This window comes from Pollachius pollachius (genome assembly GCF_949987615.1).
Source record: "Pollachius pollachius genome assembly, chromosome: 11".
Lineage (NCBI taxonomy): Eukaryota > Metazoa > Chordata > Actinopteri > Gadiformes > Gadidae > Pollachius > Pollachius pollachius.
Genome location: NC_136944.1, coordinates 18,156,484 through 18,168,839, shown reverse-complemented (window position 1 = coordinate 18,168,839; position 12,356 = coordinate 18,156,484). Strand labels below are relative to the sequence as shown.

Below are 12,356 nucleotides of genomic sequence, written 5' to 3'. Positions count from 1 at the left end.
AGCTACCCAACAGCTTAGTTATCATTTTCTTATGTGATAAATAGTATTTTTGATTTGGAGATTAACTACAGCAATGGGGTTCATGTTAATCAAGGCATCGTTTTATACATTATTTCATAGGATTAGGTTATTGCCAAATAATGCCTACTACTACATTGACTGTTTATTAATGGTGCAATAATGAACCCTTATTGTAAGTTTAACCATGGACTTGCAGAATCGCCGTACTACAGAATCAGCGTTGGTGTGCGGCGAATGAAAACAGACCAGACAGTTAGTCATTAAACATCACTTTAGTTCCCGCTTCGTTCCCTACCGCCCACGTCACCCCAGTTACGTCATCTCACACACATGCGCAAAGCAGCACGCCAAGTCCACCTCTGCCCATTTCATCCTTGGACGTGCACAGATGAATGCATACAGAGGTACACACACACACTGATAATGTTGTACACGTGCAGTGAGTTGAATGTGCTTCCGCCAACAGGGTAAACAAAGCGTAGATATGCACATGGATCACCTGTCTCTCGCCCAACACCCATCTGCACAGGTACCAGCGGACACTCCCACGCAGAAAAAAAAGAAAAATAAAGACACATGCGCCCACAACACTCTCTCAGGCTCTCCTTCCCCCATCAGAACCCCCCTCCCCCCTCCCAAACCCCCCCTAAAATCTAATTAAGATCCTAAAACAAGCCCCACACATTCCATTGGAATTCTGGTGGATTTCAGGATCCCTTCCCCTTTTTCCTCCCTCCCTCCCTCCCTCCCTCCCTCCCAAGAAACCTCACCCCCCCCCCACCCCAAGCCTCCCTACCCGGCAGCTCCCCTCCCCTGCAGGCCTCCACCCCCCGCTGGGTGGCTGTACAGTAGGGTGGGGGTGTGGTGGGCGGGGGGTGCAGTCCTTGTGCTGAGCTAACGACGGGCAGGGGGAGGGAGATGCGGGGGAGAGGGAGGGAGGGAGGGAGGGGGAGGAGTCTTGGTCTTCTCAGTCGTCTTCAAAGCCCTGGTTGAGGAGGAAGTTGGCAGCCAGGTTCTCGTTCTTCTCGCAGGCAAAGTACGCCTGGATGACGAGCGCCTCGGGGAAGCCCAGCTGTTTTAACTGGAGACAAACACACCAGTGTTGGAGGCCAGATGGTACACACGGGCAGACGAATGCTGGAATCATTTTGAACCCTACATCTCGGACAAGCACGTAATCAATACTGCCGATGCATCAAATGATGACAGAGGAGGTCGTCCTCAACCGGGGATCATTGTTAATTTTCTGGCTGAAGGTCTGCCTTTTCCACAACAGTAAGGGTGCACCCTAATGGGTCATTCGTTTACTGCCCAGTGCCGACTGATCCATTCACTCTTCTGTGTTTTGAAAGTTGGTTTCAATGGAAGCGAGGCGAAACGGATCTCCAGGGAGAAATGAAATGTGAACCAACAAGATCAGGATGGTCTCATTCCAAAAACAGAATTGCTACAGAAAACCAGTCCAGTCAGGTAAGCCATGACAACATCGCTCCATCATTTCAACAAACGGGTACAAATCGGCACCCGTAGGACAAGATGTAGACATCTTCTCATTATAAAAATCACCGGATGACACTGAATTAGTGATATTTGGTCATTAACGCAAAAACTATGAGTAAAGCACCGGTACACCACACCGTGTAACTACGATGGCTGCTCTGCGCAAAAGGCAGAGAAGAGTTTAGTCTTAGTTGTGGGCCAACAGCTCAATGCTCTGGTTCCGAGTCTCACCCTCTCAATGGCCTCCTTCTCCTGGGGGGTGACCTGGATGTAGTTGACTGGGGCGCCCTCCTCTCCGACGGCCCCCAGCTCGCCCACCTCCGGCCCCTCGCCCCCCTCTCCCATTGGCTCGTTGAGCATCTGGATGAACAGCTCCTGGTGCTGGCTGATTTGCTGGGGGAATAGAAGAGGCACCGGTTAGGAAGAAGTGAGGCCTGTCATTCCCCTTAGGGACAGGAGAAGGTGTACCCCACCCACCCACCCATAGGTGGGACGGTTCTAAAGGGGTTACCTGTAGGAGCTGGGGGTTCTCGCGGCCAAGCTGTTGCAGTAGGGTGGGCAGCAACGCAGGGTTCTGCTGGATGGCGTGCCTCATGTTCTGGAACTGGGCCTGGCTCCGCAGGAACTCCAGAGGGTTCTCCCCTGGACACAGACACACAGGATCAAGGATTCGTCAGTACACTGATCAATGCACGCTGGTCAGTACACTGATCAATGCACGCTGGTCAGTACACTGATCAATGCACGCTGGTCAGTACACTGATCAATACACGCTGGTCAGTACACTGATCAATGCACGCTGGTCAGTACACTGATCAATACACGCTGGTCCATCGGACATATCCGATTGGAATACACACATTAAAATCCCCTTCTGAAAGCTACATCTTGCCCCTCGCATACATTAGTCTCTAAACATGGTGTTTACAATAATCTGCTAAGGGAGGGTTTCTGAAATAGGAAATAGGTAAATGGCCTTGGATGGGAACAGATGATCCTCATCGCCATCATGTGGCCATAGGGTTAGGCTTGGTGTCATTCCATCATATTTGCCCCGACCAGTCAATAGAATACTAACCCTCTGGTAGAGGAGGAGCGTCGGTGCGACCCGCCGCTGGAGGCTGGGCGGGAGGATTAGTCTCCTGGACCGGACTGCTGGGAATACCCTGAAGTACAATCAAACATACATGCGTAAGGATACATGCATGAATGAACAGGCGAGTACGCGTGTGAGACATGTTACAGGTGGGTTATAGATTTATAGTTACAGTAAGGTGACAGGTATTCTATAGTGGAGTGTTTGTGTTCTACAGTGTGTGTGCGCTTCCGGTAGAAAACAGATGAGTATGCCGGGTACAGGTGAGTATGTGTTACAGGTATAGAACTGGTGTGTAGGGGGGGGGGGGCGGTGTTCTCCAGGTAGAGAACAGGAGGGGGGAGGGGGGGGGTAGAGAGCGGGAGGGGGGGGGGGGGGGGTGTTCTCAAGGTAGAGAACAGGAGGGGGGAGGGGGGGGTAGAGAACAGGAGGTGTGGGGGGTGTTCTCCAGGTAGAGAACAGGAGGTGTGGGGGGTGTTCTCCAGGTAGAGAACAGGAGGGGGGGGGGGGGTGTTCTCCAGGTAGAGAACAGGAGGTGTGGGGGGTGTTCTCCAGGTAGAGAACAGGGGGGGAGGGGTGTTCTCACAGTGAGGAGGTACTCCACAGCTCTGTGGGGGTTGTTGAAGCTGGCCCGGAGAGCAGCCACCACCCGCTCCCTTTCGTAGCCCATTGACATGATCTCCGTCAGCATGGCCTCGTACTCTGCTCCCGTCACTGGACACACAACCACAAGGCCCTTTACCACACTGGACACCTTTACCTGAGGCTCCACCTCTGACCACACTGGACACCTTTACCAGAGGCTCCACCTCTGACCACACTGGACACCTTTACCTGAGGCTCCACCTCTGACCACACTGGACACCTTTACCTGAGGCTCCACCTCTCACCACACTGGACACCTTTACCTGAGGCTCCACCTCTTACCACACTGGACACCTTTACCTGAGGCTCCACCTCTGACCACACTGGACACCTTTACCTGAGGCTCCACCTCTGACCACACTGGACACCTTTACCTGAGGCTCCACCTCTTACCACACTGGACACCTTTACCTGAGGCTCCACCTCTGACCACACTGTACACCTTTACCTGAGGCTCGACATTTTACCACACTGTACACCTTTACCTGAGGTTCGACATTTTACCACTCCGTAACCTGATTACTAACATCTTCCCTAATGAATATAATAACCAAGTTAATTGGGTTAATAGTAGGGCTGGGTATTGCCAGGTACCTCACAATTCAATTCAATTCTTTAGGTCTTGATTCGATATCGATTCGATATTGATCCAATTGCTTCGATATCGATTCAATTATACGTGCAGATGACAAAAATACCTCAAAATGAATTAACCATTTCATTGTGCTTTAACTAGCAAAAATGGAATACACCATTGTATAGTATTGTTCCTGAGCTAAACTTGCAGCATAAAAGTAATAATCATAACATGGACAAATGTAAAAGTGCATTTACATTTAGGCATACTCGCTTCTAGATTACAATGACTGAGTATGCTTCTTTTTTTTTTAATTGAAATAATCGATTTAAAAAAAATCTGAATCGAAATTGAATCGAGAACAAATAAATTGCAGTGCATTGATGAATCAATATTTTTACCCAGCCCAAGTTAATAGGTGTCTTTCTAACCTCACATTCACAAATAAACAGAGCAACAATCTGACTTCTGGTTTAAAGTGAGGCAACATAAACAGACAGCATCTGAAAGCATGCTGAAAGCAGCATCTGGTGCACAGTGAGGTAATAAACACACAGCAAGCGGAGTCTGGTGTACAGTGAGGTAATAAACACACAGCAAGCTGAATCTGGTGTACAGTGAGGTAGGCAACACACAGCAAGCTGAGTCTGGTGTACAGTGAGGTAATAAACACACAGCAAGCTGAATCTGGTGTACAGTGAGGTAACAAACACACAGCAAGCTGAATCTGGTGTACAGTGAGGTAATAAACACACAGCAAGCTGAATCTGGTGTACAGTGAGGTAGTAAACACACAGCAAGCTGAGTCTGGTGTACAGTGAGGTAATAAACACACAGCAAGCTGAATCTGGTGTACAGTAAGGTAATAAACACACAGCAACTTATGATTCCTGGACACCTATAGTATATCTCTACTACGGTGTGGCGGATTTCATTGACAACGACAAATGTACAAAAAAAGTATCACAAAGCTGCCGCGGTCCGTAACCATTGCGATAACAGAGCCCTCCCTCTTAACTAGAAGGGTCGAGTTTTTTAATCTGCATATTTCAAATGGCCCGGAGATGTGACTTACCCAGTGCAGAAGAGGCTTCCACTCCCTGGACGGCAGTACTGGAGCTACAGAACCAAGAACACACAATGTTCCACTTGCCATCGATTAGGAAATTGCTTACGTGCAACTTTGGGCTATGTGCTTCTGGCTACAGTGGTTCAGTGACTTGGTATAACAGGGGCTTTGGGATGTTAGTTCCCAACAACTAATCAGTCCTGTAACCATTATCGAAGCAGCAGATCCTAGTCTGGACTTATTTTGGGCCATTGTTTGGTTCTAGGAGCTATTGTTAAACATATCCATACATGCTTATGTTGGAATTTTAACACTACTGCTGGCAATCACAGGTAGGGGTAGGTATACAACCTCCTTTAGGGTTGGGTTGAAAGTAATAAATAAACAAATAAAACTAGGTTCCACTCCATCATGGTTTTATATTCCTGCTCTAACCATTCTCCAACACTAGGGGGCGCAAGTCAAACAAGCTGCTGTTATGAGGCACAATTGACTTCACAAATTCAGTTCAATGAAGTGATCGTTCCCAGGGGGGGGGGAGTGAACTCCAACAATCCCAGGCGGTGATACACCAATTTGAGGGTGTCCTGGGCCCACGTACCTGGCGGGCTGCGGGGCGTCCGTGGCGGGCTCCTCCGTGGCCACCTCAGGGGGGATGGGGACCGCTGCGGGGGTGGGGACCGCAGCGGGGGGGACCGCGGGGGCAGCTGTAGACGTGGAGCCAGAGTCCTGGACCGGCGGCTTGGGGGCTTCTGAGGAAGGAGGCGAGGCGGCGGCGGCAGCTGCTGGCTTGGCCTAGCGGTGGGGAGAGGGTCTTGGTGAGGAGCGAGTGGAGCCTCAACTCACGTGTCAACTTTAGGATACTAGCACCCGACTAAACACAAGAGGAGTGTTGGAGTGTTGAGACATTATTGAACGGATCTCACGAATGTTAAGCCTGCCCTTGGATAAACTGGTTTAGCCCTTAATGTGGGAGTCCATTTATTTTCCGTCTTCACAACGCTTTTAAGAGGTGTCGAAAGTATAGTAATAAAACCGCTGTCTCGTCACATTAGGTTATCAGCATCACAATCCCAAAATATGTTAATGACGTTTACAAGAACACTTAAAAGTTTCTGTGTACATAATATCTGGACTTTTAGTTATATTAAGGTCCGACATTTCCCTCTTAACCTTTTCAAATGTCTTAGGGTTCCATTAGATATACTTAAGCAGAACATATACATGGTGTGTGGTCAGACTTGTGTACATATAGGCAAGGTTAAAAAAAAAGGGAAATTTAAAGTATATCACTTTTCTCAAGCCTTTTATGTTTTCTTTTGTCCTTGATGCTTCAGCTTCACACCACAAGCATGACAACCGACAAGACTTATCCATTTCATTAATTAAATATATTCCATTGCAATACAATGTGTACTCACACGCAGCTAGTCCAATGAGTACTGTAGCAGTTCTACAAATACCAGTAATGACAACTTCATTATCATCTCACCTTGGACACCATAACTACCACAAAATTCTTCTCATCGATTTTGTAGTCCTTAATGGGCGTGTCATCTTGCAGGATTTTACCAGCATATATCAACTTCTGCCCCGATACTGGGAAGTTGTCTTTCCCCCTCTCTGTTTCGATCTTCTCCTTCAAGGCTTTTACCTGAAAGGGGATGTTACGGAGATAATTGACATAGGAGCACATAGCAAATTATAAATCGCTACATGGGTCTTAAGTGTCATCAATTTATTTAGATATCAGATTCGTTGTCAGTTTAGAAACCTGACATGATAATGGGGTACCCCTAAAAAAATGCATTGCGAATTTAAACTAAATCAAGGACATCAAACAGTGTTTGGTGGTTATAGCAAGAACAATATTAGTTCATTTTTTAAGATGTGCCAAACCAACGTGTTAACATAAAACACTGTCGTTGGCTATAAAACACATAGTTAAAACATCAGAGTTAGAAGATGGGCAGCTGGATGCCCGTTAAGAACATGTGAAGTTAGAATGAGAAGACATAATGGATGTGCTAGCGGGCTAGGCTAAGCTAACGCACCGCTAACATGTGGAGTCTCAACACCCACCAAACATTAAAAAATACGAGTTGATTTGTCATTAAACACAATATATTCGTGGAAGATTGCCAAAAGAGAAGCCAGTAGGCTTAATGGGCACGAACAAATAGCACTTAAGTCTACAAGCGCGGTTTCTTTCTGCGTTAGCATTAGCTTAGCTTGCTAGCTTTTTAGCCACTCACCGTCTGATCGGGATCTATCTCAATCTGGATGGTCTGCTGCTGCAGGGTTTTTAGTGTGATCTGCATTGTAGCGATAGCTGGCTATGACTACAACGGCAACCACTTCCTAGCCCCTAATTGTTGGTTAATTTGTTGTTATTTAAGTAAGAAATGTTTGACTATCCGTGAAATGTGTGTATCCATGAGCACTGAGCAAATCGCGATCTTTCGTTGTGCGGTGACGGGGGCGCTACTGGACCTCCCGGGAACTCTCGCGATATGTGTCAACACTATAGTGTAGTTTTATCCTTTCACCTGAACGCATGGGAATTAAGCCTATCCAGTTTTACTGGAGATCTATGAGTGCAGCGAGTCTGTACAGGATCCGAGAAGGCACAAGAGCGTTTCACTAGTAACGGGATGATTAGGTCAAATACAAAGTAAACAAACGGGAGGTGGCCCCCTTTGACTGTATAACAGTTTATTTACGTATATATCGCAATTATTGTCTAAGTTAAATAATTAATTTAGAAGACGAGATGTGAAGTTTGATATGTCAACCCAAAAAGTAAAATATAGTAAAATATATTCGAATATTGGACATGAATAAAATACCTGTACTATGTATGTGTTTGCATGCTTGTCTTTCTGTGTGTGTGTGTGTGTGTGTGTGTGTGTGTTTGTGTGTGAGTGTGTATGTGTATGTGTATGCGTGTGTGTGTGTGTGTGTGTGTGTGTGTGTGTGTGTATGCGTGTGCGTGTATGCGTGTGTGTGTGTGTGTGTGTGTGCGTGTGTGTGTGTGTGTGTGTGTGTGTGTGAGTGAGTGGGAGAGAGAGAAAGAAGAGAAGAGAAAAGACAGAAAGGAGAGAAGAGAAGAGAAGAGAGAGAGAGAGGGAGAGAGAGAGAGAGAGAGAGAGAGAGAGTGAGAGAGAGAGAGAGACCCAAACTCACTGGGCCCCAGTGAGTATGTGTTCATCATTGGGAACGCATGTTGTGTTAATCTCTGCATAAAGCCCACAGGGGGTCCAAGTTGTCCATATTTCAGGGGCTATGCGGGACCAGGCGCCGCTAAACACTCTCTCTCTCTACCCTAGGACTCACACCTGTTGGAGTCATGATGTGTTTTTGTTGTTGTTGCTGAAACAATTATCTAATTTGAAACAATTACAAACGAGTTTAACCTAAACAGTTTGAATAGACAATATTACAAAGGACACCGATGCCCACAATTAAAACAATTTGCAATTAATTATATTTCATTATGTCCAGTTTTAGGAATATTCTGTAAACATTTGTATGAATTTGGTATCTCAAACCATCGGTTGGTTTGACGGTTCCCACTGTTAACTGCCTCCTGTACCCCTCGCATGTACCCATGTTATCCAGCTGGGGGTGTCGTTGCTCCACAAGATATTTTCAAATGGCCTTGATATTTTCTCCGTGTTCTCTGCAGTACGATAGACATCTTCTGGCCCCGATATATATATTTTTTTTGGGGGGGGGGGGATTTTTGCTATGAACTGGACTTTGAATATGGTGCGTGAAATTCGTTATTTACATTTCTCTCTCTGGCTTTAAAAGCCAAACGACTGTTTGGTTTCTGGAGCTGAGGGAAATTAATATAATCTTCTCACAGAAAAGCACAGGTGTAGCTCATAACATTAATTATGGCTATGGGTATGTTTGTATGGCAGCACACCAGAACTAGTCAAGTAAATACAAATTTACCTTGCTGGTGCTGCTTAACTTCAATCTGTGAAATAGGTCAATTGAGAATGAAGTTGAACGCTGAACGTCCAATATGTATACCCACACTCACCCAAAATACAGGCTCCAAAGTCTGAAAAACAGTTTTATTTTCCAGAATGCTGGGAGATATGTTTAATCACCTGGTTATTATGATGATCGCTTTGCCCTCATGGTTTTTAATCAAAAATGTCCTTCTGAGTTCTTCACTTGGAAGAACAAACATTTAATTTAATAAAAACACGAGAAAGCACGCACACACACACGCACACACACACACACACACACACACACACACACACACACACACACACATATGCATGCACGTTCAAATGTACACAAGCACACCGGCTGTACACACACTGTATCAAACTGTGAACCTATTAGGACAGCTGCAATTATGAGGACCTGTCAGAGGATGGTTTAGACATGTAGACCTTATGAGGACCTGTCAGAGGATGGTTTAGACATGTAGACCTTATGAGGACCTTTCACGGAGAACAAAGAAAACTGAAATAATTAGGAATACACAAAATATTTTGAAAACAACTTAACCTAAGAAGTTCTTATTTTATGGTCAAAAACACAGATACAAAGGTAACACTTTGCAATAAGATTACTTTCATTAGCCATTAGTTAGTGCAGTAAAAAGCATGAAGTAACAATTAATTAACAGTTAATTACCAGTTAGCTAAGGTAATGTTGTTCATGTTAACTAAGGTATTCATTTATACCTCATTGAATAGGGTAAGGTTTAGGGTTAACCCAAACACTAACCCCCCAACTCTAACTCTAACCTTAACATCTATGCTAATGCTATATATTCATGTTTATTACTGCACTAACACATGTTAATTAATGGTTTATAATGTACCCTTATTGTAAGGTGTTATTGATACAAAATTCAGGAAACTTCTGCCTGTAGCCTGGGTGCTACCTGTAGCTTGAGTGCTACCTGTAGCCTGGGTGCTACCTGGTGCCTGGGTGCTACCTGGTGCTACCTGTTGCCAGGGGGCTAACTGCCTGTAGCATTGGTTCTACATGGTGCCTGGGTTCTACCTGTAGCATGGTGCTGCAACCTGTAGCATGGGAGCTAACTTTAGCATGGTAGCTAACTGTCTGCGGGACTGAGTCCCCCTCGAGTCGGAATACATCAAAAGATCTATGAGGGAAGACAAATAGAGTTTGAAGGAGAGCTGCTCTGGAGATGAAAGCTGAAGTTAAAATGAAGCAATGTTCAGAGCGTGTCTTGCCTCCGTAATGTGGTGTTTTTCCTGCGAATACTGGATATCATGTGTTACGATAGTGTGCTTCTCTGACCACTATCAGTCCATATTACTAGTGGACTGATCAATAGATATAAGAATTGCACCATGAATGAGCAAAAGAGAAGCAAAAGATTCTAACTCAACTCTAGTCTTTCTATACTATAATTGATGAGTTTCATCATTAAACAGGATTCGAACAAACAAATCGATGTTATCTAGTGAGGCATCCATCAGTTTTATATTATTAAATAACCAAATACATGTTTTGGTGCTGGGTGCTTGATATATTTCACCCTTTAGATGGCATCCAACCCACACACGAAGTCTAGTGTATACTCTGTAGACCTTTCAGACATAAACAACCCCAATTTATTTTTAAATCCTGAATATTTTATTGCCACCTCCGGATAATTTTCTACCTGCTCTCCATCATGTAAATAATCAAGGTTGACTCACACATAGATGGTTCAATTTACACTCATCTAGCTCCCACCAGATGCTTCCGTATAAAGTTGAACCTCATTACATGTCCAGTGGAGTCATAAATATGTCTCTGTGTTGTTTGTATGAGTTCAGTCCACGATAAATGAACAGGATGTAAAATATCAATCAGCTACAGAAAAACAACCATTGTGTGATATTTAAATAGATGTGTTTGGTAGATAGGAGGGTAGGTATTTATGAGGGTAGGTACAAAGATAGGAGAGTAGGTAGTAGGGTAGGTAGGAGGATAGGTAGAGAGGAGGGTAGGTAGTAGGTAGGAGGGTAGGTAGGATAGGTATACCTATCCTATAGGTAGGAAGGATAGGTATACCTATCCTACCAACCTTCCTACCTACCCTCCTATCTATAGATAGGAGGGTAGGTAGATAGAAGGAAGCTAGCTAGGTAGGTAGAAAGGCTGGTAGGCAGGAGTGTATGTAGATAAGAGGGTAGGAGATAGGTCCATAGGTAGGAAGCTATTTAGAAGAGTATGATGCCCACACAGTTAGAGTGTTCCCACCTGAGCCAATCTCTCTGTGTTTACCCAGGGCAATGTTAAACAGAGATGATAGAGAAAAGGACAGAATTGTCTCACAACACGCGCGTGAAGCGTCAGCTAAATCCCGTAAATGTAAATGTAAATTAAGCTGAACCGTCTTGTATTAGAAATTGTCGGAGCAGAACGATCCACTTTTAAATAGGTATTATTCATGTTATATCATTCTTGAACTCCGTCAAAACCAGTAAGGCAGACATTTGGATGAATCCCAGGATGAACTCCTGTTTAAAACTCAAAGGTATGTTTGAGAACGTATTTCTGTGTGTGCTCTGGCGATGCTCAATACCAGCAGCAATTAGGGAAGACAAACGTTCATCACTCATCCAACCACCACAGAGACCGTGCCTCCTGGAGGTCACAACCAATGACCACACTAAATCATACCTCGTGTGAGTGTGTCTGTGTCCTTTTTTGTCATGTTTGTGTGTGTGTTATTGATCATGTGTGTGTCTGTGTGTGTGTGTGTCTGAGAGTGTGTGTGTGTCTGAGTGTGTGTGTGTGTGTGTGTGTGTGTGTGTGTGTGTGTGTGTGTGTGTGTGTGTGTGTGTGTGTGTGTGTGTGTTTGTGTGTGTGTGTGTGTTCACACCAAAGAAAAGCCGGTTGGTCGTAACTGTATTGCATTCCAAGTGTATTGTTTCACAGTACGTAAAACACCTGATAGAAAGGTAAGAACCACGAGGTGTAAACATCAGAACAATATAGAAACATCCGCACATTCAGTCATGCATAAAGAAGTCCAACGCCGCAGAGACCCCTGCTGGGCCCCAGTGGGGGGGCTTGGGGGTCCGGGTTCATAGAAACAAGAAGATCCACATATTGTGTCATGCAACAACACAGAAGAACCAGCTCGTCTTTGTAATCTTTGCCATCATCATCATCATCATCATCATTAGTGGACGACCACACACGGGATGCAGACGGTGAATTCAAATAAATAATAAATAGAGTGCAAAAGACTGTGATCATGTATTCAAAAAAGATGGGAATTATTGAACGATAAGAATAATACAATTAAAGAGGTCGTACCTCCAAGTATGGTGTGGTTCTGGTATGGTTTTGGTGTCTTGTGGTATGTTGTGGTAAAGTTATACTATGGTTGTGGTGTATTTCTGGAATGTTTGTGGTGTGTTGTCGTATGGTTATAGTCGATTTGTATG

At 44.9% G+C, this 12,356-nt stretch overlaps 1 protein-coding gene across 1 annotated transcript; it reads right to left on the bottom strand.

Moving 5' to 3' along the window:
• Positions 1-278: 278 nt before the first annotated feature.
• On the bottom strand, positions 279-7,379 carry rad23aa (RAD23 homolog A, nucleotide excision repair protein a). The gene is made up of 9 exons (XM_079746544.1): positions 7,164-7,379; positions 6,401-6,562; positions 5,510-5,703; positions 4,915-4,958; positions 3,204-3,331; positions 2,600-2,687; positions 2,033-2,163; positions 1,753-1,914; positions 279-1,102 (listed from the first exon to the last, which is right to left on the bottom strand). Exons 1-9 carry the CDS (start codon positions 7,227-7,229, stop codon positions 989-991), a joined length of 1,089 nt encoding a protein of 362 aa, XP_079602670.1. The 5' UTR covers positions 7,230-7,379; the 3' UTR covers positions 279-988.
• Between the last annotated feature and the right edge of the window lie 4,977 nt (positions 7,380-12,356).

What these genes read in the sequence shown, in the direction of transcription:
- rad23aa (XM_079746544.1), bottom strand. Translation starts at nt 7,229, where the DNA reads ATGCAGATCACACTAAAAACCCTGCAGCAGCAGACCATCCAGATTGAG. An exon ending in AGATAGATCCCGATCAGACG is followed by an intron (nt 6,563 to 7,163) that starts GTGAGTGGCTAA and finishes ATCCCCTTTCAG; the next exon opens with GTAAAAGCCTTGAAGGAGAA. An exon ending in GACGCCCCGCAGCCCGCCAG is followed by an intron (nt 4,959 to 5,509) that starts GTACGTGGGCCC and finishes TTGGTTCTGTAG; the next exon opens with CTCCAGTACTGCCGTCCAGG.